General features: G+C 44.5%; 2 protein-coding genes across 2 annotated transcripts in view; one reads left to right on the top strand and one right to left on the bottom strand.

Moving 5' to 3' along the window:
- REL (REL proto-oncogene, NF-kB subunit) overlaps window positions 1-2,939 on the top strand; it is a 29,358-nt gene extending 26,419 nt beyond the window's left edge. The window contains exon 10 of the mRNA XM_063152785.1: window positions 378-2,939. Coding sequence (XP_063008855.1) covers window positions 378-1,039 — 662 coding nt within the window. The 3' untranslated portion in view covers window positions 1,040-2,939. The remainder of the gene's footprint in view (window positions 1-377) is intronic.
- PUS10 (pseudouridine synthase 10) lies at window positions 2,738-27,479 on the bottom strand. The gene is made up of 18 exons (XM_063152786.1): window positions 27,458-27,479; window positions 25,764-25,900; window positions 24,472-24,759; window positions 23,095-23,181; window positions 19,031-19,065; window positions 18,470-18,581; window positions 16,899-16,960; window positions 14,385-14,430; window positions 12,825-12,889; window positions 12,316-12,401; window positions 10,136-10,261; window positions 9,314-9,370; window positions 8,351-8,427; window positions 8,217-8,272; window positions 7,977-8,094; window positions 6,711-6,853; window positions 5,438-5,537; window positions 2,738-5,188 (listed from the first exon to the last, which is right to left on the bottom strand). The coding sequence occupies exons 2-18, from the start codon at window positions 25,887-25,889 to the stop codon at window positions 5,150-5,152; spliced, it is 1,623 nt and encodes a 540-aa protein (XP_063008856.1). The 5' UTR covers window positions 25,890-25,900; window positions 27,458-27,479; the 3' UTR covers window positions 2,738-5,149.
- Between the last annotated feature and the right edge of the window lie 232 nt (window positions 27,480-27,711).

A 27,711-nucleotide genomic window follows, 5' to 3' on the forward strand; every position in this document is an offset into this window, starting at 1 on the left:
AAAGGCTTGTGGCTTGGACTCTCTGTCTGAGCCAGCTGACTGTGATTGGCCATTAATTAGAAACAACCACATGAGACCAATCACAGATGTACCTGTTGCATCTCACAGCAGCAGATAATCAATGTTTGCATTTTGTTCCTGAGGCCTCTGAGCTTCTCAGGAGGAAAAATCCTAAGGAAAGGATGTTTGTGACAGTAAGCAGCTCTCTTGCTGCTGCCTACAACTCCAGGGTCCATCCTGGACAGCAGTGAAGCAAATAGACAGCGGGAACACCCGTGCAATCTTGCTGTCTTTCCTTTGCCTTTTACCGCTTGTGATTTGAAGGAAAAAAACCACAAAAAACCCCAAATCCCTAAAAAGCGGCATTCTCTCCATAGAACCCAACGTGTTTCCCTCCTCGCTGACGATGTCCCCGGGGCTGGGAGCCCTGTCCAACCCGAGCCAGCTGTACGCGAGCTGCTCGCAGCCGCCGGCGGGGCCGAGCAAGCAGGACTTGCTGAACACCCCGTTCTGGGCGTTGAGCTCCCTCCAGCACGGCAGCAGCTTCAGCACCGAGCCGCAGGGCAGCGCCTCCCTGCCGGCCTTCCCCGACGGCAGCGCCCTGGCCTGGCCCGACGAGAAGGATTCGAGCTTCTTCCGGACCTTCGGCAGCGCCAACGGGCTGGGCACCGCGGGGCTGCCGGGCCCCGAGCTGCAGCAGGGCCTCCCCGGCGGCTCCGGGCTGCCCATGGACACGGAGGACATGGGCTGCGGCAGCCTGAGCCTGGAGCGCTTCAGCGCCGCCGTGCTGGGCAGCCAGCGGCAGCAGCCCCCGCTCCAGCTGCCCCCGGCCGGGCCCGGCGCCGCCTTCCCCTCAGCGCAGCCCGGCCTGGCCGAGCCCGCCTACGGCTTCATGGACGCGGAGGGGCTGGGCGAGCCCCGGCTGGGCCAGCAGGGCGGCCTGCCCGACGGGCACTTCTACGACACCGACGGTGTCCACGCCGAGGAGCTCTACCAGTCGTTCCCCTTCGATAACATCCTGCAGAGCTATCACCCGTAAGCCGGCGCTGCCTGCGGAAAGCTCCGCCGGTGCTGCTGCCTGGAGAGGAGCCTTTCATGTCATTTACCCTTCTGGAGTCCCTGCTTTCTTCTCTTTCAGAATGTTGCCGTGCAAGTTTCAGGTTATAACTTAAAGGTTATTTATTGCAGCCCACAGTGGTGCCCCTAAAGAGGGAGGTGGGAGTGGGGTTTGGGGTTTCTGTACCTAAAGTATCTTGTAGATGTGTTTTTAGAAGTGGGAACTGTTAACACTTAAAGCTTCCTTACCTTTGGGGACTGTAAAAGCTGGCATCTTCAGAAGGGTTAAAGTTTCAAGTACTTCACAGGGTTGAAGTTGTTTTGAAATAGCCATTTTTGCTATAGAAATTAAATTTAAATTTTGATAGTACAGTAATTAGGAAAAAAACCCTGCACGTGAGCACTCTAATTCAGTCCTGTCTAATGAATGGCACCTGAGTTCTGCTCAACTTACTTGAAAGATTTGGGTTTTTAATTCCCTTTCTATAAATATTCTTCTCCTAAAATGAGAATGTGTATTGATTTTCCACGCTGTCACCACACTCCGTTTGCTTTGAAGGCAAATTTACTCATAATTTTTTTTTAATGACTATGTCATTGTTAGATATATTTAAAAAGACCGGAAGGTTTGAGTTTTTAAATAGTTGTAAAAGCTGTGTTGTAAAGGAAATCACTGCACAAGACAAGGAACAGAAAGTGAGGACTTGTCTGCACTCCAGCCAGACTGCACAGTCTCACAAGCCACGCCCCTGTAGCTTTAGGAATGAAGCTGATACTGCTCTGCAGCTTATGTGTGTGTGTGTGTGTGTGTGCAGCTGCCATGTGAGTGAGATTTGGAAAGGCAGGAATTTCTGGAGCCAGAGTATCCACTTACTCACTCTTTCCTCAGGTATCCTGGCAGTTTCCTGCTATGCAAGTGACTGCTTCAAAAAGGCTCAGGTCCTGCCTCCCCAGCACCACCCCCTCCCAGGAGGGCAAAGCCAGAGGCTGCCCTGCTGCAGCCTCACCTCTATTAACAACTTTTAAAGCCATTTTAGTCTGTACTAATGAAAACCACTCCTCTGTCCTCTGTATCAGGGACCAGAAGTTCTTCCCACCCACTTGATTCCCAGTCTTCACTCTTAGCCTGAGCAGGAGCTGTTCCTGACACCTCCAGATGGAGGTACCTGGCTGGGTAAGACACTCTGGCCTTGGCAACTTTATTATGCTCTTATTTTTTTACAAGCAACACAGGGAAATGTCTGAGTATTTCTAAGGGACACAGCTGCTCTTTAGGGCAGGTAAGGTCCCCCTTGTCACCTTTTGGTGATATAAAATTGCACTATGAGCACAACAACAAAAAAAAGCAACAACTTGTCCTCGACCCAGCCCCCAAATCAAACAAGCCACTTGAGATGTAGAGTTGTACACAAGGAAAGGTGCTCCAGAACCCCTCTGTGGCTTTCAGGAAAGCAGGGATGCCTTCCCTGCAGGAATCCATTGCATTGGGAGCACTCCAGTGCTGCTGCTGGAGTTCCATCAGTCAGGTGAGCATTGGAAACTGCTTCCCCTGACTCCAGGTGCACAACAAACTGAAAACTGTTTTAAAGCAGTGTTTCCTCACTTCTGCACCTCTCCTCCACTCCTAAGCAATAGAAAGGCCAAAGAAATACACAGACAGTTTGAATCATGTTGTTTATTGTTCTTTTTTTTTTGAAGTTCTCAGTTTTAAGTATATTAAATGTAAACATTTTGCTAACTTCAGAAAACCCTCTGCTCACTTTATAAAGCTCTTTGTAGTATAATTTGTTTTTACTGTATAATTAAATTTTTTCAAAGTTCTGGTTTCCTTTATAAACGAGTTGGTTTGGTAATTAAAAGAAACTGGTTATACAAAGTGCTCAGCTTCTGCAGCTCCTCAGCTTCGTGACGTCCCTCACCACGGGCAGGCAGGGAAAGGGACAAGGTAGGTTCTGGGCTGCTTATCCTGGGCTTTTTTGGGGTATTTTCTGCTCCCTGTTGCTATAAAACCTCGGGCATGTGAGGGCTGATGTGCCTGAGCAGGTTTTGGGGCAGAGCTGTTGGTTTTTAGGCAGAGGGGACCAGGGCACAGATGCTTTTGGCTGAGCTGTGCTGCCAGTCCAGCTCTCTCCAGGCCCAGCTGAGCTGATGCACAACCAAAATGCAGGGGGAGGCATTAGAGGTGTCCAGCTGGGGAAATACAAGATGGAATCTGGCTCTCACCAAACACCCAGTCTGAGCACTCACCAAAATACTCCTAAAAATCAGCTGAAGGCCCAAGTGCAACATGAATATTATTGCTGCAATATTCAGTGTGTGACAGTTGCAAAACTGGACTGGAAACAAAGTTCAGACCCCCAGATTACATTTCTCAGTTTCATTTCTGCCCAAGAACTGCCTCAAGAGCTCAGGGATATTTGCATATCAGCTTCCACCCTCCCCATTTGGATACTTCAGATTTCCCATAAAACTAACCAGCCTGGGAGTTTGGGAGGAGCTCTCTGCCTTGCAGGGGCTGCACAGGGAAGAGCATTGTGTGTCCTTGGCAGCCCTTTCCCTCTCCCCCCCGGCTCCATTTCCCCTTGGAGCAGCTCTTCCCATGCCTGTTGTGGCCAGAGAGCACAGTCTTGTTTACATTTTTGCTTTCCCTTGTAGATTATGGAATTCATAAATTGTATTTTAGCTCACTGTGAGTTTTAAGAAATCACGCAGATATGAAATTCCCTTTTGTTTTCTGCATTCAGTTTCTTTAGTTTTCTATCATTAATGACATTTCCTTCCTGGCTGCAGATTATTATCTGAGAACTACTCATGGAATGTGTTGCTCATAAGAGCTTTAATATTAAAATCAAAAATAGTATTTCTGTCTGAATCAAATTTCTGTGTTAGAAAAACGGGAGCTTCTGAATTACTTATGTTACAGACACAAGTTCTGACAGCCCAGCACAGGCAGAGCCTTAAAGGAGCTCCTTAAAAATGTATTTATTAACACTTTTAGAGCCTCCAGCTCAAGCTGTCATGGAGCATCACTGAATTCAAGGGAAGACATCCCAGTGATCCTCCCTGTCCCCACACAGTGGCTTGTCGTGGCAAATGTTACCCTTTTTAGCCCCAAAATATTAACAAAGAGATCTGAACTTCCAAACCTTAATTTCTTGTTGATAGTTTAACTCTTCTGTACTTCAGGGAAGCACCTCCCTAATGGATTAACATGATACTGGTATAAAAAATGACTTCCTAAAGATGTTGGTGGTGCTTAGTAGGAAACATTTAAAATAACCAAAGAAAACCTCAGATCTTCCCTATTCCAGTTCCTAGGCTGTGTTCAGCTCTTCCAGGCATCCATACAAGGTGAGGTACAAGAAGAAATGTATTATGCTGCTAGATCAGAGGTTTTTATCTCTCTCTCTCTCTCGATACCAGCACCCTGTGGTACCTCCTGTTTCTGCCTGCTCGTTGACATTCTCGGTGTTCCTGTTTTTCTTTACATTCCCATCACCCACCAGGAGTTCCCAGTCTTTTTGTACATTGTGACTCACTGGGGAATTCCTACTCCTCAAAGGGCTGAGGAAGCCTCAACTCTTGTTTCTAGGAAGCATCCCCAATGTTTTTAAATGAGAAAAACTTGGTTTCAAGTGCAAAGTTTTCCTTGGAAAACTTTTTTTTCCCCCTTTAAAAAGCACTCTGAGAGACAAATCTGCTTATCTCTACTGCCACTGACAAAAAAAAAAAGCAGTGTCAGGAAAAGTTGGGAGTGGGTTTCAGGTAACTCAGTGTTACCTGCATCCACACAAGGAAAGCTGTAGTATCCAATAGAAAAAGAGTTTAAAATAAAACCTGGCTTGATGGAGGGTTATAGACATTGGCTCCCCAAAATCTTTTTATGGCCAGAAGAAATAAAAGTAAGGCTTGAGATTGAACCAATACCTGGTCCTGAGTGTGTAAAGTGGTGCCCAAGGGTATCCTCTGGCAGATCACCCTGATGCCAGTGTTCCAGGGACACCCTTGGCACCCAGGCTGTAACAGGTCCTGCACAGTGTCTGGTCACCAGCTGCTGCCAGGGAGCTGCTGCTTCCTCATCCCAGCTCCAGGGTTAATCAGCCAGGCTTGGAGGCCAGTCAACATCAACAGACTAGAAAAGCACAGGGGAAAAAAAGGCAGCAGAGTTGGTGTTTTATAGATACCCAGAGAATCACAACTCCTTTTGCTACCACCTGGCAGCATCACTCTCTGTTGGGCTGCATGTACAAAGGGGAGTAGCACTAGGAAATACATCCTGTGCTAAGGAATGTTGATCCACTTAGAGCAATTCCATGGAAAGCATCAAACTGGGGCAACTCCCTTAGTAATTTCCAGGAAAGACAAACAGCAACCAACTCACCTCTACATCCAGCTCCAGGATGTCAGCAGTTCTGTTCAGGAGGGACCCAATGTTGGGCTTGGTTCTCCCAAAGTCTCCGTGCACAAACTCTTTAATGTAGCTGGAAAACTCTGGCTAAGGAGAGGTGCATTCCACACCAAAGAAATCAAAACGGGGGGAAAAAGTGCTTTTTCTACTCCTAAGTAATTTCTTAGTTAATATCCTGTTGAGCCCATACCTTTCTTTAGTAGAGCACCTAATTCCTGGCTTCTGACTCTGGTGCCAAAAACTGCACTGCTGATCTTTATTTTGTTTCATTCCAAACTGAGTAGTGACTTTAGGACAAAACTGTAACTTGGAAATAGCTGTGATCTCCAGTCTGCACTCAAGTACATGAAATATTGTGGAAAAGGTAATTTTTGGAGGCAAAAAGTTTTCAGTTAAATTAGAAAAAGCTGAAGTGTATTTTAACCAGCACAATTTTATATCTGTCACATACTTAATGAAAACTTAATAATGCACTATTGTGACCTAAAAGCAAATACTGTGCAGAGACACCACTGTGGGGAGCAGGGGTTTCCAAACACCACAGCCACCTGAGCAGGGAGCTTCCCCTTATGTTGGGGAAGATGAAACAGGAAAGGCTTATAAATATGATTGTCTGGCAAAAGATTTTGAGAATATAGAAACTATAAGTGAGATTGAAATGAAAGCAAGCTTTGAGATACCTCAGTTACTGAACAACTGGAAAACAACGGTGAGGCCAGCTGAAGGTGATCCCCTTTTGATGAAACAACACCCTCTGCCTGCAGACAGCTCCAAGGGTCAAAGCAGACCCTACAGCTTGGCAGAAGGGGCCCAAAGAGGAGTTTGTAGGGTTTAAAATGTAACACAGTGTGGTAATGTAATGATACTTACAGGCTGTATGTAAATGCTGTAGGATTTGTATCTTATATTAGATTGGCTAGTGAGAATTAGAATATTCAGCACAGAAGATTTATTGTATTGTAACGGGAACTTCGCTCTCTTATCCTTTCTTTTACTCTCTCATTCTCTGTACCACACTCTTGCCTTCTCTCTCTTTAGCTCTCTCTTTGCTTCTTTTGGGCTCAAGCTGTGGCTGGCAGCTCCCAGCAGGGCCCTGGAACCCCAAGTTCCACAACCTGGCTCCAGAGACCTCTCATCTCCATCCATCCCAACCATCCCACCCCCGTCTCTCCCACTCCCTTATCGCAGCCAGTGCCCCCAGGAGCTGCCTGGGCCCTCCCTGGCAGGTTGCAGGGTGCCAGGATACGTTCCTGCCTGTGTCCTGAGGTGCAGCCTGAAGTGGTGCTGGTCGATGTACTCGCTGCTCATGCTGTGGATGAGGCGGCAGCGCACGGCCAGCGGCCGCCGGTGCAGCACCCGCAGCGGCGTCTTCTGCTCCAGCCTCAGCTCCTGGGGCAAGGAGGGACCAAACACATGAGGGAGGAAAGGTGAAAGGCTGCCTGGATTGTAGGAACTGTGTGTGGTGTTAACTGGTCCCAATCTCTTTTACCTTGTGCTCAAGATCAGTTAAGTTGCTGTTATCAGTCGAGTAATCTCAAGGCAAGACCGGTTTTTTCCAAGTTTATCAAAGGAAAAGGACAGCCCTCTCAGAGGCCTCACATGAACACAAACTAATGGAATCACAAATACAGAGGAATAACCTTGAAATCTCCATAGCCCTTTGCTGGAATGACTCCAGGATTCAGCAGCTCGCTCAGAGCCTCAGGGCAATCAGAAGAAAAAAATAAATCCCACCCACAAAATGCTTTGTCTAAACTACAGCCAACCCCCTAGAAATAAAAGTAAGGGGGGAAAACCTTAAATGAGATTAGATCTCAGAACAGTCTTTTCAAAAGTTCATTCCCAACTCCCTTTCCCAAAGGAGAGGCAGCAGTGTGAAAGGCAACTTGTCAGGAGCAAGGGAAGCTGAAGGAAGAACTTCCCAGCAGTTTTTTGTCTGCCTGAGCTGTAATGCTTTAATGGCTTTGAGAATGAGCTCATGGGCAGCTCCTATAGCAAATGGTGCAACACACCAAAAACTGAACCCACTTCTCCATCAGGCCAACATCTGGAGAAAGTTCTCATTCCTGCACATGCTGAGCCTTCCTGAGGCCTCTTTGCACTCTTGACGAGACATTTCCACCTCCAGAGTGCTGCAACTGTGGGAGAATGGCTTTGGAGCAGAACAAAAGAGCTTTTCTGCTCTTTTCACTTACACAGGACACTACTAAGGTAACAAAGGGGTGGAGATTTCCTCCTCTCCCAGGATCTGGTCTCCTGGAAGGTGAACATCACACAAGGATTTGTGGTCTCTGCTGACAGCCAACCCCTGTGTCCTGCTGGAGTGACTGGTGGAGGAAGGAAGGGTGGTATGGAAGTCCCTATAGCAAGAGAAACCCTGATGATAAAAAACAAAACCAGAACAAAAACCAAGCACAGAGCAAGAGGTAGCCCCATGGATGGTCTGTATTTAACCCTTCCCTAGGGCAGCAGGACAGGTACTGTTTAAATGAGCAACAAGAGCTCCTGCTACCTTGATATCATCGAGAAACGCGATGTCCTCTCTCTGTATCGCTTTGTCTGTCCATATCAAGGCACTGTAGGTCTTTGTCTTCTCCTCCTCACCTTCCTTCATACGACCAATTGCCTCTCTAAACAAAAGAAATTAATTACTCACTTAACAGAAGCATAATTATACAAGGCAGTGAGCAAGAGCACTTCCCAACTCCCCGAGCGCCACTTTGAAATCCCTCGCGTGACCATGAACACTGACCTGGTGACAAGCTGCAAATCTCGAACCTGTATTTTGTCTGAAGAGTCATTAATTGCCTGTGATAGTTAAAGAGAGCACTCAGTTAGCAGAGCTGCTGGGCTGCAGAGGCAGCACGTGCTGCACACGTGGTTTACCTGCTGCAGCCTCTTCATCTCCTGGGCGCTGAAACGGATCCTGCGGGGATTCACCAGCTCCATCGCAAAGGGCCGTCCTGGCAACAAAATAAACCACACAAACACCTTGTTCTAAATTAATGCTGCATTTCCACAGCCAGGCTGCAAGGTGTGAACACTGTCTGCTGCTACACTAACAGGGACAGGACTGGCAGGCTCAGGGATGGAGCATCAGATGCGAGGGAAGAAACAAGGGACTTTTTTTTGGCTACTAAACCCCAGTATCAGCAATAAGTGCAAATTATGACTTCCCAGAAGACATCTTGTACAAGTCTGTGCTAATTAAAAAATAAAATAAGAAAAAAAAGCTAATTAGCTTATTTTCTGTCACCTACAGCAATGCCCAGGTGCACGGCAATGTTAAATCCCACTCCCTCAGCTCAACATCTGTTGCCAGAGTTGTAACTCTGTGCTCAGGGCCAGGACAATCCCCAGCACAAGCCATGCCAAGAATCACACTACGGATCAGACAGCTACTGAAACACAGAGTTGTTCATTTTTACTTTTTCTTTCCTTCCTCCCTTGGCTACAGCAGCTCCAGTGTGTTGGAAAGCAGCTGACCTTTAGAAAGGACTCAAGTTCAAAAAGAAAACAATTCCCTCATGCAGTTACAGTGAGGGAATTTGAAGGATCCAGCAGAAAACAAGAGAGGAGTCAGTCTGACATAAATGGCTGAAAAGTAGGGAGTGAATAAAATAAAATAAAATACTTTTAACTAACTACGCCTCCCCATGCAGCCAAGGCCACTGAAAAGGGCTCCTGTTTCCAGCTGGTTTTATGAAGCTGTTGGACTTTGGGAATAACTTCTGAGATAAAATTCCAAAGCATGCCTGGTCACACACTTGGCATTCAGCAGGATCTGTCAGAGGAGCTCCACACACCCATTTCATCTCTGTGATTCACAAGGGGTTTCCCAAGCCTTACCATTGCCTAGTGTCCTCACATCCACGTCTTCTCTTCCAGAGGAACTAAAATTAAAGCCTGTAACAGATTTGAACAGGGTAGGTGAGCTTTTATTTTACATTTTTAACTCTCTCTACAGCTTTTAAAAGTTGAAATACTTTCTTTCTAAACTTGTTTGCAAAATCTGCTTTGTACATTGGAGCCTGCACTTCACAAACCATGGGAATTCCTATTTATTCCCAAGTTTCTTGAAGAGCTCTCCCAATTCCTTGGCCTGAATGAGACTGCTACAACCAGACTAATTTATCCACTGGGAGGAGAAGAGAAGGAAGTAGCAGGGTTTTTTCCAAGCTATTATTTAATGCAGCTTTTCCTTGGGCCTTCTATGTCTCTAATTCCAGTCTGTCAGATGACAAATGATGGGCAGTGATTATTTCATCTGGACAATCCCTGGATGAGCATTTAACCTGCGGAACTTTATGCACTGAGGAAAATAAATGGCCAGAAACATGAGGGGCTCAAAAGCCAGGCAGATCCTGTGGCAAAAGCCTTCTTGGTACAAGTCATTCTATGAATTACTAACTGTGAAGTCTGGTTGAGCAAAACCACTACCACATGAAACCAACATATCTGCACCATCAGATCCACTGAGAAGCTACTTTAGCAGGATGAAAGGACCTAATTACTCCCAGATCACAGCTAAATAAAGTTTACAAGCTTTAACTTGGAAGGAAACAAGAAGGATAAAGAAACATCATTTTTTCCCATTATACTCTCATATTAACAAGAATCTTCTAGTAGTGATGGAAAATATGTATGGAAGGAGATCTCCTGAAGACTTACTGTCTGCCTTGAATTCTGCCATCAGATGCTCTGAAATCAATTCTTCCACTGAAGATTCCAGCTTTCTCTCCCCATCAATAATCCAGGGAGTCTGAGGTAAATTCCTGGAATATTTGTTGTATCTTCCTGTAAAAGACAACCATGGTACTTCTAACCCATTCCACAGCCATGAGTGAAAGCTGCACTCTTGCCCAGCACATTTCGCTTCCATGGGAGCTTTGTGCAAATAAATTGAGAGCTCCAGATTGTTTAATGGCAGGAGCATGACACCAAAGTGTGGGTCACACATGGCTGTGTCCAGGGAAGGGGCAGGATGGACACTGAGGGTGGGCTTGGAGAGCCTGTGGCTCTAGCCCTGCCTCCAGGCACCACCCTCCTGTGTGAAATAACCCAAACCAGCTCTGCCATTGCCTCAAGGCTTAAGAAAAGAAACCCATACTAAAATGCTTTGGCTCTCTACAAGGAGCACCATGCAAGGAGTGAAAAGTCCTCATAATAAATGAGGAGGAATGGCAGGAGTCTTGGGAAGGTGCCAGGTAAAGAGATTGGCATCTTTGGGTGGTGCCAGGGATGTTTTGGTGGTATCTCCATGGCAGGCTGTAACACAAGAACAAGCCTGATGTGGATGACCAATATGAGCTTTTTTATGGACAGGTTTGATTAGAACTGAAAATATTCCCAAAGCAAGGAAATAATTCATCAAGGCCAAGGAGCTTAAACTGCTTTCAACCTGAAACCTTGCAAATAGAAAAGCAAAGGAACTCAGAGCAGCTCTGTGCATTGCTTTGGGCCTCTGACATCTCAGGGTTTGGGGTTTCCTATCATATTTTCCTATCTCGAACAATGTTTCCTTTTTGCAGTTTGAGCAGCAGAAAAAGCCACACAAACAAATGGGGAAACTGAGTAACACAGTTGTTTTACTGGGGTAAATAATGAAAGTAGGGTGACTCATCACACTGGAGCCTCACACTGCTAAATTCTCTTTCCATAAACCAGAAAAAGGAGAGAATTAGATTTGATTTTTTTTTTTCCTCTCAGCTCCCCATTCTAATAATTTTAACGTTTGAACTGAACAAGAGTAGGTTTAAAAAAACAGAAGGTGTTTTTTGGTTTGATAGCCCCAAAATCCTTAAAAAAGGTTGGGGTGTAAACACTAAAGGTAAGGTCAAGAGGACAATGTTGTGCTTACAAATTAAGATCCCATCTCATTTATAAAAGCAAAATATCTGGACTGTACTCAGTAAATTCTATTCTGGATTTAGGTCTTCAAAAATTAAACACCTGCCTGGATTGTTTATTGGAGCAAAACGTAAACTATAAATAAAGACCAGTATTAAATGACAGGCAGAAAGCAAAACCTCTGTTTTGCTCTTCATACTGTTGAATTCTGACGAAAACTACCCAATAAAGCAACTTAAAATAAAGCAGTAGGTTTGGAAAAGCCTAAAAGGAACTGGGTATCTTGGATTCACCAAAATGTACATCTGACTGTCTAATCGGTAATTAAAAATAAGGAATGGTTTATGTAGAATATCACCTACCCTGCCATTCACTTTTTCACTTTTTCATTTTCCATTTCTTTATATTCAGGATTTTTATCAGCACAGTATGTTTGATTTAAATTAAAGGTTGGGTTCTTTTTAGCAATAATCAGTTTGCATGTATTTAAATAAGCTGTTCCTACAAAGGACAAGGAGAGTGGCAGATACTCTGGCAGGCAGAGGATAGAAAAGTTCAACCATCTCAACTCAAAATGTTGCACTGCCTGAGCTGCTGCTGCACCACCTGTCCCACCCCAACTTTTATAAATCCCATTAAGATTTGCAGATTTGGATGGGATAATAAGCAGAGAAATCCAGATGGTGAAAACCTCTGAATCCAAATCAAACCTCAGGGAAGGGAACAGCACTGCTGGGAGCTTCTGGTGTGGAGGTGCCTTTCTCAAAGCATTATTCTGAGGGGATCTGTAATTTCTAACTTTTGACAAAATAATATCTTCAGCAGAGCTCAAATATAATTCTTCCCCTTTCAAGGCACTCTTGGACAGAGCTGGGTTTGTTTCTTTGCTCCTTACACCTCATTACAGGGATTAACAAAGAGCGAGAATGCTCTGGGTCTCAGAGCAGGGTTACAAAGTTCCCTTCAAGACAAGACAGCAGCAAAGAATGGGATCACTTTACCAGCCACAAAAACTGCACCATTATTGCACTGGATTTCCAGAGCATCACAGAGGTTCTTTGGTGAGCTTGGGGGACATGGAAAATGCCTGTATTAAAAATGAAAACAGAGTAAAGCATTATCACTACCAGAACATGATGGAGCATCACCAGAGCAGTAAAAAGTGCCTATTTTGGCTGCCCACTGTGTGTGATTTTTTAACCATTTAACAGCACTTGGTGTTTTCTTGAAACTCAACTCCTAACATTTTAGAAATATGGGAATATTTCTTGTAAAGGGAAGCTTACCTTACAAACTCTAAAGTTCAAAATCATCCTTTTAATTAAAAGAACAGGAGTTATTTTCTATTGCCAGAAAGAAAACATGTTTTAAGCAGCAAACCAACAGAATTTAAACAATCAAAAGTTCTTTTAAAGCCACTCTACCACTACACACCCACTGGATTTTTTCCTCCCCTCCCTAATTCTATATTAAAGCACAATACTACGAAATAGTTTCAGTATTTACTTACTTGAGAAAATCCTCTTCTTTTATCCTCTCCAGGGCTTTTATAACTGCCATTCTGGTGAAAACAGACTGCACAGTGAAATAAAAAAATGAGTCAAGAGCTAAGAAAAGTAAGGAAAGGATATGCCTGAGGAAGAAAAAAAGCACTGAAACTTACACTGTGTAGTTCTTTCACTAATTACCTGGGAGCCCAGGTCCAAATTTCCAAAACAGTTTAAAACCAGAATCCTAAATCCATGAACAGAAAGAAGAAGTCCAGGATCCTCAGCCTCCCCTCCCAGCCATGTGCTCCAGCCCTGGGACTGCCCTGATGGCTGTCCCCTGAATTTCCAAGTTAATGGTGTCTTTTTTGCAAACTGGATTGGGGATTTAGAAAAACAAACAAACAAACAAATAAATAAACCCTGTGTGACTGTTTGGGACAATTCAAATCTTGGCTCTGGAGAGTTCCTGGGTGTCTTCAGGAAAGCTGCTCTTTCTCCTTCCAAGCATAATTCAGAGATAAAGCAGCAGCAGGTTTAAATAACTATCTACACAGACAGCACAGACATTTTCCCTCAGAAGCCAGTTTTTACACCACTCCTCTGATTAACACAGCCCTTGAAGCCCAGCTTCTTTGTGAGGACAAACCTCTGACAGCTCTTCAGAGCTGGTATTTTTCTTTAGATTCCCCAACATTTTGTTGCCTGTGTGGATTTAACAGCCAGGCCCTGCTGCTTTAGCTCCTTATGTGGGATTTCCCCCTTTTCAAGGGCAGCAATGCACAAGCAGTGAGTTATAACAATACAACTCCAAAAAAAGAGTGCTGCTTATGGGTCAGGTGGAGCAGAGTCAGCACAATTCCTGGGCCAGATCTGCCTCTGCCAAACGCTGGCAGATCTTCACCAGAGAGAATCAAAGGCCTTGCAGTGGCCTCTGACAGGAGTTACTTTTCTCCCTCTGATCACACCAACTGTCCCACTTGTATCAGCTTCCCTCTGGCTGGTGTTTCATCCTCGAGTGTCCCCTTTTCCTTCAGTGGCTGTGAGCCTGCTCAGGGTCTGCAGCAAGTGCAAGGTCCCTTTTCTCTGCCCCCTCCTCCAGAGGCAGGCAGGATAAAACCATCCTGCATGTATGCTGGCTTTCATGGAGATCAGAGCACATGGAAACTGCAGTGTGATCATCTCCCTTCTGGCTGCTGAGTCTCATCTTCACAACGTGGCTTATCTGAACTGCTTCACCCACAGAGAGCTGGAGGATCACCTTTCATGCCACTTTTAATGCATGACAATCAAATGCCTAGATCTTAAGGGAGGTATTTACAGAGAACCTTCCTAAAATGATGGCCTTTGGACAGCCTGAAAAGTGAACAACCTGAACAAAACCACCAAGCTCCTGGTTTTCCTAAGCTGAGAACTGTGAAGTGAATAAAGAACACAACTTTATTTTCACACAATTGGAAACCAGAGAGCTTTTTGATGAAGGGAAAGCAGACACTGAGCACTGACTGAATACCCAGGTAAGCTGTAGGCTACTGCTGTGAAATTCTGAATGCCAGAGCAGAAATACAATGATGAGATCTTACCTGTTTGTTCTTTGCTGGTTTGAAACAGTCTGGGCAGGCTGTGGCTCTAAACACAGAAATGAAAATCAGCTGCTCCTCTTACAGAGAAAGAAACAGACAGACTCACAAGCACAGCACGTAAATGGTTTTGTACACATACATCCAGTGTCTCATTCCACAGCTTAGCTCAAAGTTTCTAATTCCCTTTATCCTAAAAATGGTGCAGGATGTGCATTGCTTGATCCAGGGAAATCATGGACAAAGCTCTGCTCTGACCAGCACCATGTCTCAGATTTGAGATGGGATGGAAAAGCACACAAATGTAGCTTTCAGTCCTTTCCAATCCTTCTCAATAAAGGTCATGAGTAATATTTTAAGTTCTAGACAAGATCCACTGACACCCTGAAATCTTTACTTGCCTCTCTCAGACAACACCCACCACAAACCTGAGATTCAAAGTGTCCCTTCTGGAGAGGAAAATTCAATTTCCCACTGAAAAAGTAAACCAGGTGCTCACCACGAGCTGTGCTGTGCCTGTTTGAAAGGAAACTTGGCTGTTTCACGAAAGTGAAAGCCCAGTCAGTGAAACAAACCCTTTTTCTGAGCAGTGTAGAGGAAGCTGCTGTTCCTATTAGTGCATTTCTGTGTATGCAGGCAGAGCTGATTTCTGGATTTCTGTGTATGCAGGCAGAGATGACTTGTGGATTTCTGTGTATGCAGGCAGAGATATTTCTGACCTCCAACCCAAGTTACCATGTCTTGCTGGTGCTTTTCAGCACCTCTGTGACTCCCTCAGACTCTAAGGAAGCAGGTTTTGCTGTTTCTATACAAACAGTCTGTGACCCAAAGCAATGCAAACTCCCTCTTCCAAAATTTCAGTGCCACCTTACCCTTAAATATGAAGTGACAAGAGCCAATTCAATCTTCCCTGTCACACCATGGGTCCTTTAGCACACCCACCTCCACACAACTGTGCAAGAACAGGTGAGAAACTGCAGTGGAAATATCCACTCCCAAAGCACACCTGGAGTTCTCCAGGTTGAGACAAAGCCCTACTTTATTCCACAGAAACCATGACTGTCAAACTACTGTGATAATTCCCAAATTCACCATATTTCCCTGCAAACCAAAGCCCTGCCTCAGAATGTGCCCAGAGCCAGCCACTCCCACAGGCAGAATGCCCTGGCACCTCAGGAACTGCTGTGTAATTAAATCAGGTGATGTGCTGCACTTCAGAAAGTGTCTCAAGCCTTAATTGCTGTTTAAGTGAGCTACAAAGAGGAGGCGAATAAAGGGATATTGTCAGGTCACATGGAATAACCTGAGTAATTGCAAAATGGAATGGAACTTCCTTACAGCTTTCACCTCTACAGCTGCTCTGCTTGGAGCACTCACACTGGCACCATAACATGCTCAACAGCAAAATTCCTGAAATGCCAGAAAAAAAAGGTGGAAGGATGAGCAGAAAATACCAGTGAAGAGATTTCAGAGGAAAGAAGTAAAAATAAATAAATTAGAACAAAAAGGTGCAGGATGGACAAACACTTCAGTTCTTTACAGGATTGCAGCAATCATTATTTAGAACAGTAAAATTTTCTCCCCCTTTTGCCCAGTCTTGAAGAAGCTGGAAAGGAAAGATGTTCAGCAAACACTGGTAATAATTGTTCCTAATACTGCTCCCTTCCAAACTTCCACTCCCTCATCCCCACCTCAGGACAAACAAAAGATGCATCTGTGGAAAACCAAGAAGGTGGTGGATTGAGCACTCAAAGATCACACATGGCCAGAAGAGAAAACAAGAGATAAATAAAGGCTGCAAGAGAAATCTGTGGTCTCAAGAAATGAATTCACATTTCAACAGAGACGTCTCTGCTTCCTTCCATGCTGAGATTTCACTTGCAGGAGGTGCAAATTAACTGAGTGAAACTTTAGGTTTTCCAGGAAGCATCAACAAACAGGAAGAGTGACCCTAATTTTCCAGAATATACTACAGCTAGATTTTAAGAAATCAGATGAAATGGCAGCTAAATTCACAGAACTGTTTTGCTGCTTTGTGTACAGCAGTGCCCTGCTGGGCCAGGCCAGGGCTCTGTGCAGTGGCCAGGGAATTTCTGTCTGTTTTCATCAACCAGCTAAGCTGGATTAACTCACTTCAAAGCCTTTCCTCCTGTCCATGTGTCCTACAGGAGCAGGAAAACTTAGGTATGACCTCAAAAGATTCCCCCACCTGCAATTACATTGTTCACAGTTTAAAAAGTTATACAGGGAATGACTTTGAGGAGGGCTGAAATTGAAGAACTTATCTGAATGCTCCCCTTCCAGTTCAAATCAGAATTTCAGATTATTTTTTTTATTAGCAGAATTAACCAGAGATAGTTTAACTTCAAGCTCTGCAAGTTCTCGTGGACATGAGGAAATCTAGATGCAGGCCACACTCTAGTTTACAAACACTGCATATTGTCCTGTGTAACAAATCAAACCAAAAATATTGCACAACATTTAGATAAAGATCTTTTGTTACATGTAGAAACTTACAGGAAATGGCACTCCTCGTCGGTTTCTGGGTGAGCAAAGACCACACTAACTTCAAACAAACTCTAAATTAAAAAAGAGAAAAAAGAGCACGGAGGAGGTAAGGGAGGACATTCTCAAGCACCCTCATTGCAGTTGTAGGAAAAGAGCAGAGACAAAAGAGAGCATAACCCATCCATTTATGTTCAAAGACATGACAAGGTGTGCCAGAGCAGCTTTTGCCTTGCTGAAGCCACCAAGGATGACATGAGAGCCCTTCAGAGGCACGAGTGCCCTGCCCTGGTGCCATCCTGTGCAGGCTGAGGCAGACGCAGGGCTCAGAGCCTATTACACACCCCAGAGCCCTCCCAGGAGGGCAATAGAGATAAAAACCCTGCAGGATCACCACTATGAATTCTGCCAGGGGTTCTTTGCAGTGTCTGCATGGCCTTGGGGCACAGCAAGGCAACACATCCTGGAGGACTGACAGCCAGCCCAGGAACAATCTCAATTCCTGCCCCAATTCCCTCTCTGGCCCTGGGCAAACAACACTCATTACTTGTGTTGCTCAGATAGCAGAACACCTCAGGAGGGCCATTGAAAAGATTGGCTAATATTCAAGGGCCTTGTAGATAAAGGGCACAAAAAAACCAAACAACTTTAGTGGTACAGGGATGGCTGGGGTGGCTCCTGCCTGAGTGGTGAGGAGCTTGTGCTAACTCTGTGTGTGAGGAGTTTGGTTCTTCCTGGATCACCTTCAGAGTGACTGAGTGGGGTTTTCTTCACTGAGACAAAAGGGATGCTTTCAATTAGCATTCCTGGGAAAACACAGCCTGTAATTATTATGGAAGCTGAGAAATCAACATAAAGACTAAGTGAATCTAGTCCTGGGGTCAGTGCTATGGCTGGTGACAAGTGAAACCTACAGCCAGCCACAGTGCAGAAAATTTACACTCAAGGCATTTCAAGGTGCTGCTGAATTTAGCAGCACCTGATTGCCATGTTCAGTCAGTGCCTCTCAGAAAGATTTTAAGGATATTAATCAGAATCTGCAAGTTGGAAACAGTTTGAAAAAAAAAACATTTCCACTGCCTACTTTGGATAGTGCAGGTCCCAACAAGCCCATTTCTAGTGTTCATTAGAGTGAACAAGGACCAGTCTTTGCTCTCTCAGTACATTTCAGACATTTATTTTATCCACAGAACCTGAACAAGTGCTGGCAGTGACAGCAGAGCAGGGAAGGAATGTGGGAGCATTCCTCAGCCTCTGCAAAACAGGGATCCTGGAAAGGAGACAACTGGAAAAGTCTAACAAAAGGAGATGGCACAAGAGATTTAGCACAGGCCTGTGGTGCTTTCAGAAGATGCAAAGATCTGTGTGTACAAAAATGAACATTGGGCTCTCAGGACTCCCCTTTGGAGAGCTCTGGTAAAAGAACTTCCCCCCTGAATTTACAAGGCACTCGTTTCTCTCTTAATAAGGAAAAGGATAAATTTTTATTTCCTCACCATGCGCATAAGTGCATAAATACACACACACACACCCCCATATGAAAAAAGAATGAAGAAACAAAAGTGTTGTTATTTATACAAAACCTTTCCATCAGCAGGAACACCCAACTCTTCTGCCAGCTGGGGATGAATAATCCACTTGTAAGCTTCCTTCAGCTGAACAATGTCATCCTTAGCCAAGGGAAGGCCCAGATTTCTGAATCACAAAGAAATAATAACTTGCACAGGGGTCTGTCAGAAATAGATACATGACATACAATATTGCAGGAGGAACTTAAGTAGCTACTGCCAAGTAAAATGGATTATTTGATTTTCTGTGCACTGAGGAAACTGATGCCAGAGCTTGCTGGGAGATCAGAAGTTGCAAAAGTCTTTCCAGAGGCTGCCCAGAGAAAAGCTGAGGAAGGGAGAGATGCATTTCAAACCCCTTGTTTGGGAGCTTAGAGAGCAAAGAGTTAAGAAACCCCAACTGAGGTCAAACCAGGTAAAAAAGAAAAACCAAAACACAAAACCCAGCTGCCACCTTATTCTTTGTAGGCATCAGGTAAATGGGACTATAAATCAGCATTAATGTAGAGAAATGGTGTCTGTATGAAGAGCTTTGTCAGACAGACAGACAGACAGACAGCAAGAGCAATGGCTCACCTCATCTGCTGCTTCACCCCCAGCCAAGCAGCACGCTGCAGGTCACCAGCCATGCCCAGGGAAAAGAGAGGAAAAAACAAAAGCAAGTGAAATTCAGAACTGCCAACAATTTGAGAGACTCTTTGCAAAGGGTTTTTTTTTAAATTCCTGACAGAAAAAAAGTATCAGGAATTTAGTTTTGCTTCAGAAGTGGAAAGATGGGATTGCTGTGAGTTTTTATTTCTAAGACATCACTTTGCTCTTCACATCAAATCCTATTTCTAAGACATCACTTTGTTCTTCACATCAAATCCTATCTGGGTTAAAAAAAGAGGCATCATTGAACACTGAAACTTGCTATTAATATTGTAACTACAAAAATACTCTAAGTCATCAGTTATCTTCCATGTAAAAATAAAAAAACAAGTGTCTAAATGAGTGGGATATAAAAGCTGATTGGCATAAATAAACCCCCAAATTCAGCTATCATCCAATATAAAAAAATGGAATTAAAATATACTTGGTCTTACTTGGTGATCACAGAATTGCACCCAACACAGTTTAGGTGAATAGGCTAAATTTGGAAAAGGGGAGAAACAGAAGGAATAATTCTAGAAATCAGAGGGAACTTTCAGTACAAATGCTCGAGTTCACTAACAATTAGTAAAAAGAGAAAAACTCCCCTCAGAACTTCCTACAATGAAGAACTACAACAGTTTCAGTTCTCCTCTACTAAAAAATACACTAGGACTGGCAGGAAAGGACTTAAATAATTCAGCCTGTGTCACCCTCCTCACTGGAGACAAACTCCAAAAATCAAATTGTTTGATTTGAATCCACCACAATGAAAGAGTTTTCAGTCTGTAGGCTGCAGGCCTTTAAACCCCTTCCCCACCTTTTATTTCTCATGTATTTAAAGAATAACCTCCCCCAAACTCTGCTGAGAGAATCACTGTGCATAGTCAAGGAAATAATTCTGAGGAAGAGGTTTGGAAACAGCTCTCAAACTTCAGGATCACATGGATATCAGAAGGAACCACATCAGAGATCCCTTTTCATGCTGATAAGGAACTCAATCAACAAAATAAGTCTTTCATCCTTCATTTGGTGCACCTAAAATAATGAGGGAACCCTAAAAACAGTGCTGGGAATTAAGAGGGAGGACACAAACTTTGTTAAATCCACGATACACAAACCCTCACAGTGCTGAACAAAACAATTGCAGTTGCAGTGATGAAATGCTGTTTGCTCAAATCCACTGTGATTCATTGTCCTGCATTTGAAGACAGCATGAGTAAGGCTGCTTCACTTGAAGCACACTGTAATCCTGTTTGCATAATAACCCAGATAAAATCATAAATAAAAATAGCTTCAATTGAAATTCCTTGAACGTAGCTCTGAACTACAGGATGTGACAACCACAGAGCTGGGCCTAGCAAGCTGCATTTGACAAATGCCAATTTACAGAGAAACCTCTCTCATGCCTTGATTTAGAGCACTTGCAAGTTTGGGATGTTTGGGACTCAGGGGAGGCTCATCACACTCCTCTTCCCTGTTTTCTTGGGATAAAACTACAAAATAGACAAAACTTCTGCATGGGAGTAGCTATGCTAAAATGAGAGCACAGGTCAAATTTCATCTCCTCTCTCTCTTGACTTCCAAGTTGAAAGAGAATTAAAGAAATTACTTTTCCCCTCCAATTAAGGGGAAACAATAGATGAGGGTACTGCAAGCACAGAAGCCAAAAAGATCCCAAATTCCAAATTACATCCAACCACCAAGGCAGCCAAACCCCTGCCCTCCCTCCCAGCTGAACACGGAGCAGGGGATCGGATCCCTCTCCTTCCTAATTATTTCATGTTTGTGAGGAGGTTTGAAAATGAGAAATGCTCATTACAGAGCTGAAGCCTGCAGGGCAATGCTCAGCAGCAAACACATCAGTGGCACACAAGGCACTTATTGATCAGGAGCTGCAGGATGGGATTCTGGTGCTGTCTGAGGGAGCACAGCTGAAACCCCAGGTGCAATCCCAGCCCCAGCATTGCTCCAGTGCCTCAGCAAAGAGCCTGGAGATGGGGAATTCCAGGATGAGGCCCAGCAGCCCTGCAGGGAGCCATGAGTGCAGATGTTATTTGCATCAATGTCCTTGCAGCAGGCACAGGATGATGGATCAGGAGTGATCTGCCACCCTTCTGAAGGGCACCCCTCACCTCACATCCTAATAGAGCTGTCTGACAGGAACCTGGGACTCCTGGATTTATGATTTATTTCAATCAAATCTGCTGTGGAAGAGGCAATTGCTTCGTTGCATCCCAGACACAAATACTATGCAAATGCAGATTTTATGTCCTGCTCCTCTCCAGCTCCCCTTGTACCTTTTACACTTGGCAGGATGACAAGTGTCATAATTAAATGGGATGAAGGTAACACTCAGAGGCAGTTTCTGATTTTATTTTTGTTAAAAAAGATGATGGAGAAAATCTGTGTGTCACACCAGAGGGCAGTGGGAGAGAGGCTGCCTTTGGGTGCTTTTGATGACAGGATTCCACATGTTCTTGTACACAGCAGGTCAAAGAATTAAAAGCAGAATTTAACAAACAGCCTCTTTTCAGCACAAAGCATGATGAGATATTCTGATACCTGATTTTGACATTTTCAGACATTTTCACATACTGTGTGTTGCTGCTTTTCTGTGGCTGTAAAACAGCTTCTCACCTATTTATTTTTGAGTGATAAACTTAGAAAGGAGGTAAACAAGCTCCATGATTTTTAAAATTCTTTTTCCATCATCACCCCTTTTCTTCCTCCTCCATCACCCCTTTTCAGCCCTGCAGCTGGAGCAAACATGATGCTTGAGCATTTGACAAGAGTGGAGGGATGGAGCAGAAGGGACAGCAGGAACTTCTTAATCCAAACCTTCTCCTACCTGAACTAAAAGTGCTTCCAAAGGGAACAGAGCCAGTTTTGGAGCTCCTACTCACTCATTTCTCTCCATCTATTGCTGTGTGGGCCACAGAACAGCTCTGACTCCCCTGCTGTCCCCAGAACTGCAATGCAACACCACCCTCTGCCGAGGCTTCCTGCAAACATCAGCTGCTGCAGCACCTCAGCTCAGCCGGGCTTAAAGCTGCACTCAGACTCACTAAAGCCTGACCTAACTTCGGGGGTTTGCCACAGCACCACAGGCATCCCGATGCTCACCTGGCCTGGAAGTGCTTTTTGACAGACCTCACCTTTTGGAGGCATCAAAGCCCAAAGTGGGAATCAGGGAGGTTCAGGAAGGACAAAGCAAACACACCAGCTGTGCCAAATTTAGGATGGGAAGCAGAGAATCTTATGTTGCAGAGGATTTAGGAGTGGAATATTTGATAGCTGTGACAGTGGCACTTGCTAAGAGCACAAATCAGCACCACACGGGCAGCAGATTATTCACCAAACTGTGTGGGAGCAGAAGAGACCTCACCACAGCTCTACACAGAAATCCAACTCCATCTTCACTTCTTTCTGCCTTCTACACTGCAGCATCTCAACCACTGCAGGCATCCCCTGCAGAGATTTACGTGCTGCCCTTTAACACCACTTTTACATCACTTTCAGAACAGTACTTGTATTTTATTTTATATTAGAAAGCAGAGCAAGATTGCAAAATATCTCACAACTAAGTGTATTTTCCCATCATTTAAAATGCTGAACACTTCAAGAGTTCATCCTCAAATTCCTTCATTTGCATTTTGCACTACCAATTACCCTTTATCCCTGGAAAGGGACCAGCTGGGCAGCTCTGAGAAGATCCACAAAGCAGGGCTGGCATCTGCACCTGAGGGTTTTAACAAACTCCTTTAGGTCTTCAGAGGGAAGGTGACTCCTGGCCTAACTGAAAGCTGAAGTGACTCAGGCCCTTTATTAATTACAATAATGCTCACCCAGAAGGAAGGGGAGAGCATACTTCACCTCCAGCATGGGCTTTGGGTTTTTTTTTTTTAAACAATAACAATTAAAAAGCAAACCACCTCCAGCTCACGCACTCCACAGTTACTTTCTTAAATATATATTTAATTATTTAAGTTGTTATTTAAGTTACTTACCTCCCTGACAGACAGCTGTGGGGGAAGTGACACAGAAAATACAAAACTGGTGAACTGGTAGTCAGCAGAATGCACTTTTTGGCACACCTGCAAGAGAAAGAGTTTAGTGTGAAACCACAGCAATGGGACTCAGCTGGTAATTTTTGTTCTAGAATAATCACTGTGAATTGATGTTATAACAGTCTCAGAGAGATGCTAATCATACAAACCAAAGTAATCGCTAACAACTTCTTGAAATACAAGCTTTTCTGTCCTGTTAAACAAAGTTACTAGTCACCACCATCCTTGGTGCTATGAAACAACCAAACTCACTCTTTTAAGGCCAGGACCAATTGCATATTGAAATTTTAGGTGGAACCAGCATCTCAGAGAAGGAAATTTCCGTATAAATAAGTAGGTTTTGTGGTGCCTTAACCAGTGCTGTCAGATTTTCCATTCAGAGTAGCTCTGAAACAAATCTCAGCAGTGGATTCTGTAAAAAGATACAGATCCTGCCCATGGAAACAAAAAAGAAACAATTACATCCTGCAGCAACAGAAACTATGTATTGTGCTTTCTGTCTAGTCCCATTTTTGATACATTCCTGCTATTAAATCAAATCCTTTTCAATCAAAACTCTGTTAAATATCTCAGGTGCCAGTGTGAGTTTTCTAGAAGATATTTCAGCTGGAAATATCCAGCTGATATTGCTCACATGAGCAGTACAACTGCTCAGAGATGGCATTTGCAGGGCTCTGTGCCCACATTCTCTCCTAACTCACATTTTCTCTATTATCCACAATGTGCTGCATCACCAAAACATTTTCTTGCCCTGTGGTACTTCATGAAGTCAGGTTCATGCTGTTATTAGAAACATGTGGTGCAGAGAGCAGCATTTGATGAGTCCTCATTTTCCTGTCACATAAAAAGTGAAGAGTTCCTCAGAGGTTTTCCCTGAAAGCAGCTGAACCTCAGGTCACCTCCTAAATCCATGTAACCACGTGGCTGTTGGTCCTTTCCTTGGGAAAGTGTGCTCCCTGCAGTCATCCCATTGCACCTGCACTGCTATTTTATAATAAAAAAAGTGCATTTGTGACAAATCCTGGGCAAAATTTGGTGCCACCACCACAGATGCAACTTCCCAGCTGCACTGCTGGGTGTGCAAACCCTGCCCAGGAGCAGGGTGGAGCAGGATTCTGCCATCTACATTTCAAATCTTCAAAACAGGCAAATGTTTTGGTTTGTTGTCTGGTCTCTTTCTTTCCAAAAGAAAAGAGAAAACATTTATTTTGAAGAAACAACAAAAAAACTATTCGGTGTTTTCAGTCACCAGCTCTGTCCTGTAGGCCCCAGCATAAAGAAACTCCACAAAAGTACCCCAAAAGGTGAAAAATGTACCTTTTTAACAAAGTCAGGCTCACAGAACTCCTGGAGAATTCCCAAACACACGTTGCAGACCCTCCCAGCAGAGCTGTCCAGGGCAGCATTCCCAGCATTCCCAGCACTCCCAGTGTCCCCAGCTGGGGGGAGCTGCGGGGTGGCCCCGTTGTGGTTCAGCTCAGCAGCACCTTCCTCCTGGTGCTCCAGCCTGAGTCTCTTACAAGGGGGGTCAGACACATCCAAACACTCTGTGCCCTCCTGTTCCTGGCTGTTCCTCAGGAATTCCTGCAGATCCTTCAGCAGATCCTGGCACAAACAGAGGAAACACAGCCTGGTTTTTGCTCCTCTTTAACACACACCATCCCACAGGGCAGTGCAATTGTGTTTGCTCCACTTGAGGCTCAGTGGATGTCATTAACAACAGGGAATTTATGCCCAAATACACCTTTAAGACACAATTCAACAGCTCCAAGCTGCATCTCTCTCAGAATAGAAATTTCCAGAGAAAACATTGCTGAATAGACTTGTCTATCACCCAAGAATGACAACGTTTTCCAGACCTGGCTTCCAGAAACATTTTTATTTTTTGCCCCAACACTATTCCATGAAAAGAGACATTTAATGCTTTCTTGTCATTTAGATCATGTTAGAATTTAATTCCTTCAACTCAACAGGAACAGAGTCAGCCACTATAATAAAAAGAAGAGAGAGCAAAGAAGAAGTTGGTCACTATAATAAAAAGAAGAGAGAGCAGACACAGGTAGGGGTAAAATGAAACACACAGAGTAAGAATTCTGTATCAGGAGAGAAGCCTTCAAAAATCAACAATTAGCTGCACATCTCTGATTCCTGGAAGGATGAGAGACAAGACATAGTTCAGAAAAAAGGATTCATTAAGAGGATTTCAGTAGGGAAGACAGCAGTTACTGTGCTGTTGCAACTCAGAGGAAAAGCAGGTAGAGATGCAAAAGGATAAAAAATGGTACAATGAATGAACAGGCCTCAAATAACTGACAAAAAATGGAAAAAGGTGGGGAAGGAAGATGTCAAAAATGAATTGTGGAGAGTCTAAACTTGAGCAAAGGTAAAACAATCAAGACAAACACCAGCAGACACAAAGCATAAAGACAGGGGGTTAGAGAAGCCAAGGAGGCTTTCTCTGATTTATCCTCAACCTTTGCCCTGCAATTCTTCAGTTCATCCCCCTACCAAATCTGCATTTTCCCATAAATTTCCATCCCATTAAAGGCACAAGCAGAGTTTTACATGAGTCCTTTTCCTTTCAGGAAAAAGGACAGCAAAGGACAGACCTGTTGTGGGTGTCTGTAGAGCAGCTGTGAGCCCACAGAGCAGAACCTCAGGACACATCGTGGGCACGTGCCAGCACCAAGCAGGAGCTGAACAACTGCTCTGTCCTTCTCTGCCACTGGAGACATGCTGGGCAAGCCTGAAATTCAGCAAAAAGAAAAGCTCAGAACAAACAAACAGCTCAGCTGACACTCAGCTGCACCAGGTTTAGAGTAACTGGAGTTTTTATTGGCCTCTAGAGAAAACTTGGGATCAACATTTGTTTAAAATCACAGGCACAAGAGAAGTGGAAGAACAACCCAAAAAGATCACTGGCTGCAGGAAAAGCTTCTGTATTTGTTGTGTTTTTCCTAGGAAACCTGAACTCAAGTTCTGACAAGGAAATGCTGAGCTTTTGCCCAGTTTTATCCTGGATAAAGTACATCACACACGCTAATCTTTACTGAATGAAGGAGGGTGGAGCTGAGACATATTAAGGCAAATTTAAAATGGGAATTCCTCCTCAAATTGCAGTGACTAAAGAATCAGTGTGTTAAAACCACAAGGAGAAAAAAAAAGATTTATAAGATAAATAAGATTTATAAAATAAAGATTTATTTCCCCTCTCAGTATAGAACTCATTGTGAGAAATCTCATAATGCTTTTTTGTTTTTTTTAATATCATGGCTAATTTGGTTTCCTGTCATTCTCTCTGCCCAGAACTTTAGAAAATACTGGTTTTGGGTTTGTTTTTTTTTTTGGCCAAAATGTTGTGAACTCAACATTTTTTTGGAAGAAGCGAAAATCCCAGTGAGGTGCTCACCCTCACTGGACATCAAGGGAATTTCAGGAGGCACATAAGGATAACCACAACTGTTCACACAAAGGTTTAACGAGTCCATTGTGGGAATAAACTCAGCAAGGAATTCCACAGCACTGATGAACCACCCGATTTTGCTTTGGGCTTAGCTCCTGCAAGCAACACTTGATACTCTGCTAGTTCTTGTGTCCCAAGGGATGGATTTATCCATGATCTCCGTGGCAGCCACAGCTACACCTGCAATTCCCCGTCCTGCTCAGGAATCCTGCAGCCACGGAGAGCTTCTGCACCATGGAAAAGTGATTAATTCAGTGAATTTCTTTAGCCTGGCTTTGGATGCTTCAGGGTAAGCTGTAAAAACCAAGGGCTGCCTGGGAAACTCCCAAGCTGCTTTTAGAGGGAAAGAACAAACACACAAAAACGCGATTTTAGGTAACTGCGACCTCAATTCAGCTCCATGCCAGGTGAATTATATACACTTATACTGGCACGGCGTGGCACACGGGGGTAAATGTGCCAATATTGCACATGGTAAATGTGACAATATTGCACATGGTAAACGTGACAATATTCTACATAGTAAATGTGCCAATATTGCACCTGGCACATGTGACAATATTCCACTGGCACATGTGACAATATTGCACCTGGTGAATGTGACAGTACTCTACATGGTAAATGTGACAGTCAATATTCCTGACACTTGGTGGCACGGTGGGGGGAGGAACCGCGGCCCCGCTCCGGCCCAGCACCTCAGGGCGGAGCTCAAAGCCCCCCATCTGTGAGGGGAGGGGGCACAGGATCCCCGTTCCCATTCCCGTTCCCGTTCCCATTCTTATTCCCGCTCCCATTCCAATCCCCATTTCCATTCCCGTTCCCGCTCCCATTCCCGCTCACCCTCGCTCGGCGGCCCCCGGAGCCGGCGCAGGCCCGCTTAGCAGAGCGGCAGAGCGCATCGCTCGGCCGGCGCGGTGGGGCACCGCGCCCGTAGGGCGGCTGGTGGAATAACTCGGCGCTCCCGCGTGGCGCCTGCCGACGGGCGGGGCCGAGAGAGGCCGAGCCCGAACCGAGCGGGGCCGAGCCGGGGTCGATTTGAGCCGAGTGAGGCCGAAGTGGAGCCGAGTGAGGCCGAAGTGGAGCTGAGCGGGGCC

The sequence above is a fragment of the Melospiza melodia genome, chromosome 3 (assembly GCF_035770615.1).
Source record: "Melospiza melodia melodia isolate bMelMel2 chromosome 3, bMelMel2.pri, whole genome shotgun sequence".
Lineage (NCBI taxonomy): Eukaryota > Metazoa > Chordata > Aves > Passeriformes > Passerellidae > Melospiza > Melospiza melodia.

Excerpts from the sequence above, each read along its gene's own strand:
- PUS10 (XM_063152786.1), bottom strand. The coding sequence starts at position 25,889 with ATGTCTCCAGTGGCAGAGAAGGACAGAGCAGTTGTTCAGCTCCTGCTT. Across the intron at positions 19,066-23,094 it reads CACAGCTGTCTGTCAGGGAG|CGTGCTGCTTGGCTGGGGGT; the intron begins GTAAGTAACTTA and ends GGTGACCTGCAG. Across the intron at positions 18,582-19,030 it reads GGGGTGAAGCAGCAGATGAG|AAATCTGGGCCTTCCCTTGG; the intron begins GTGAGCCATTGC and ends TTTGTGATTCAG.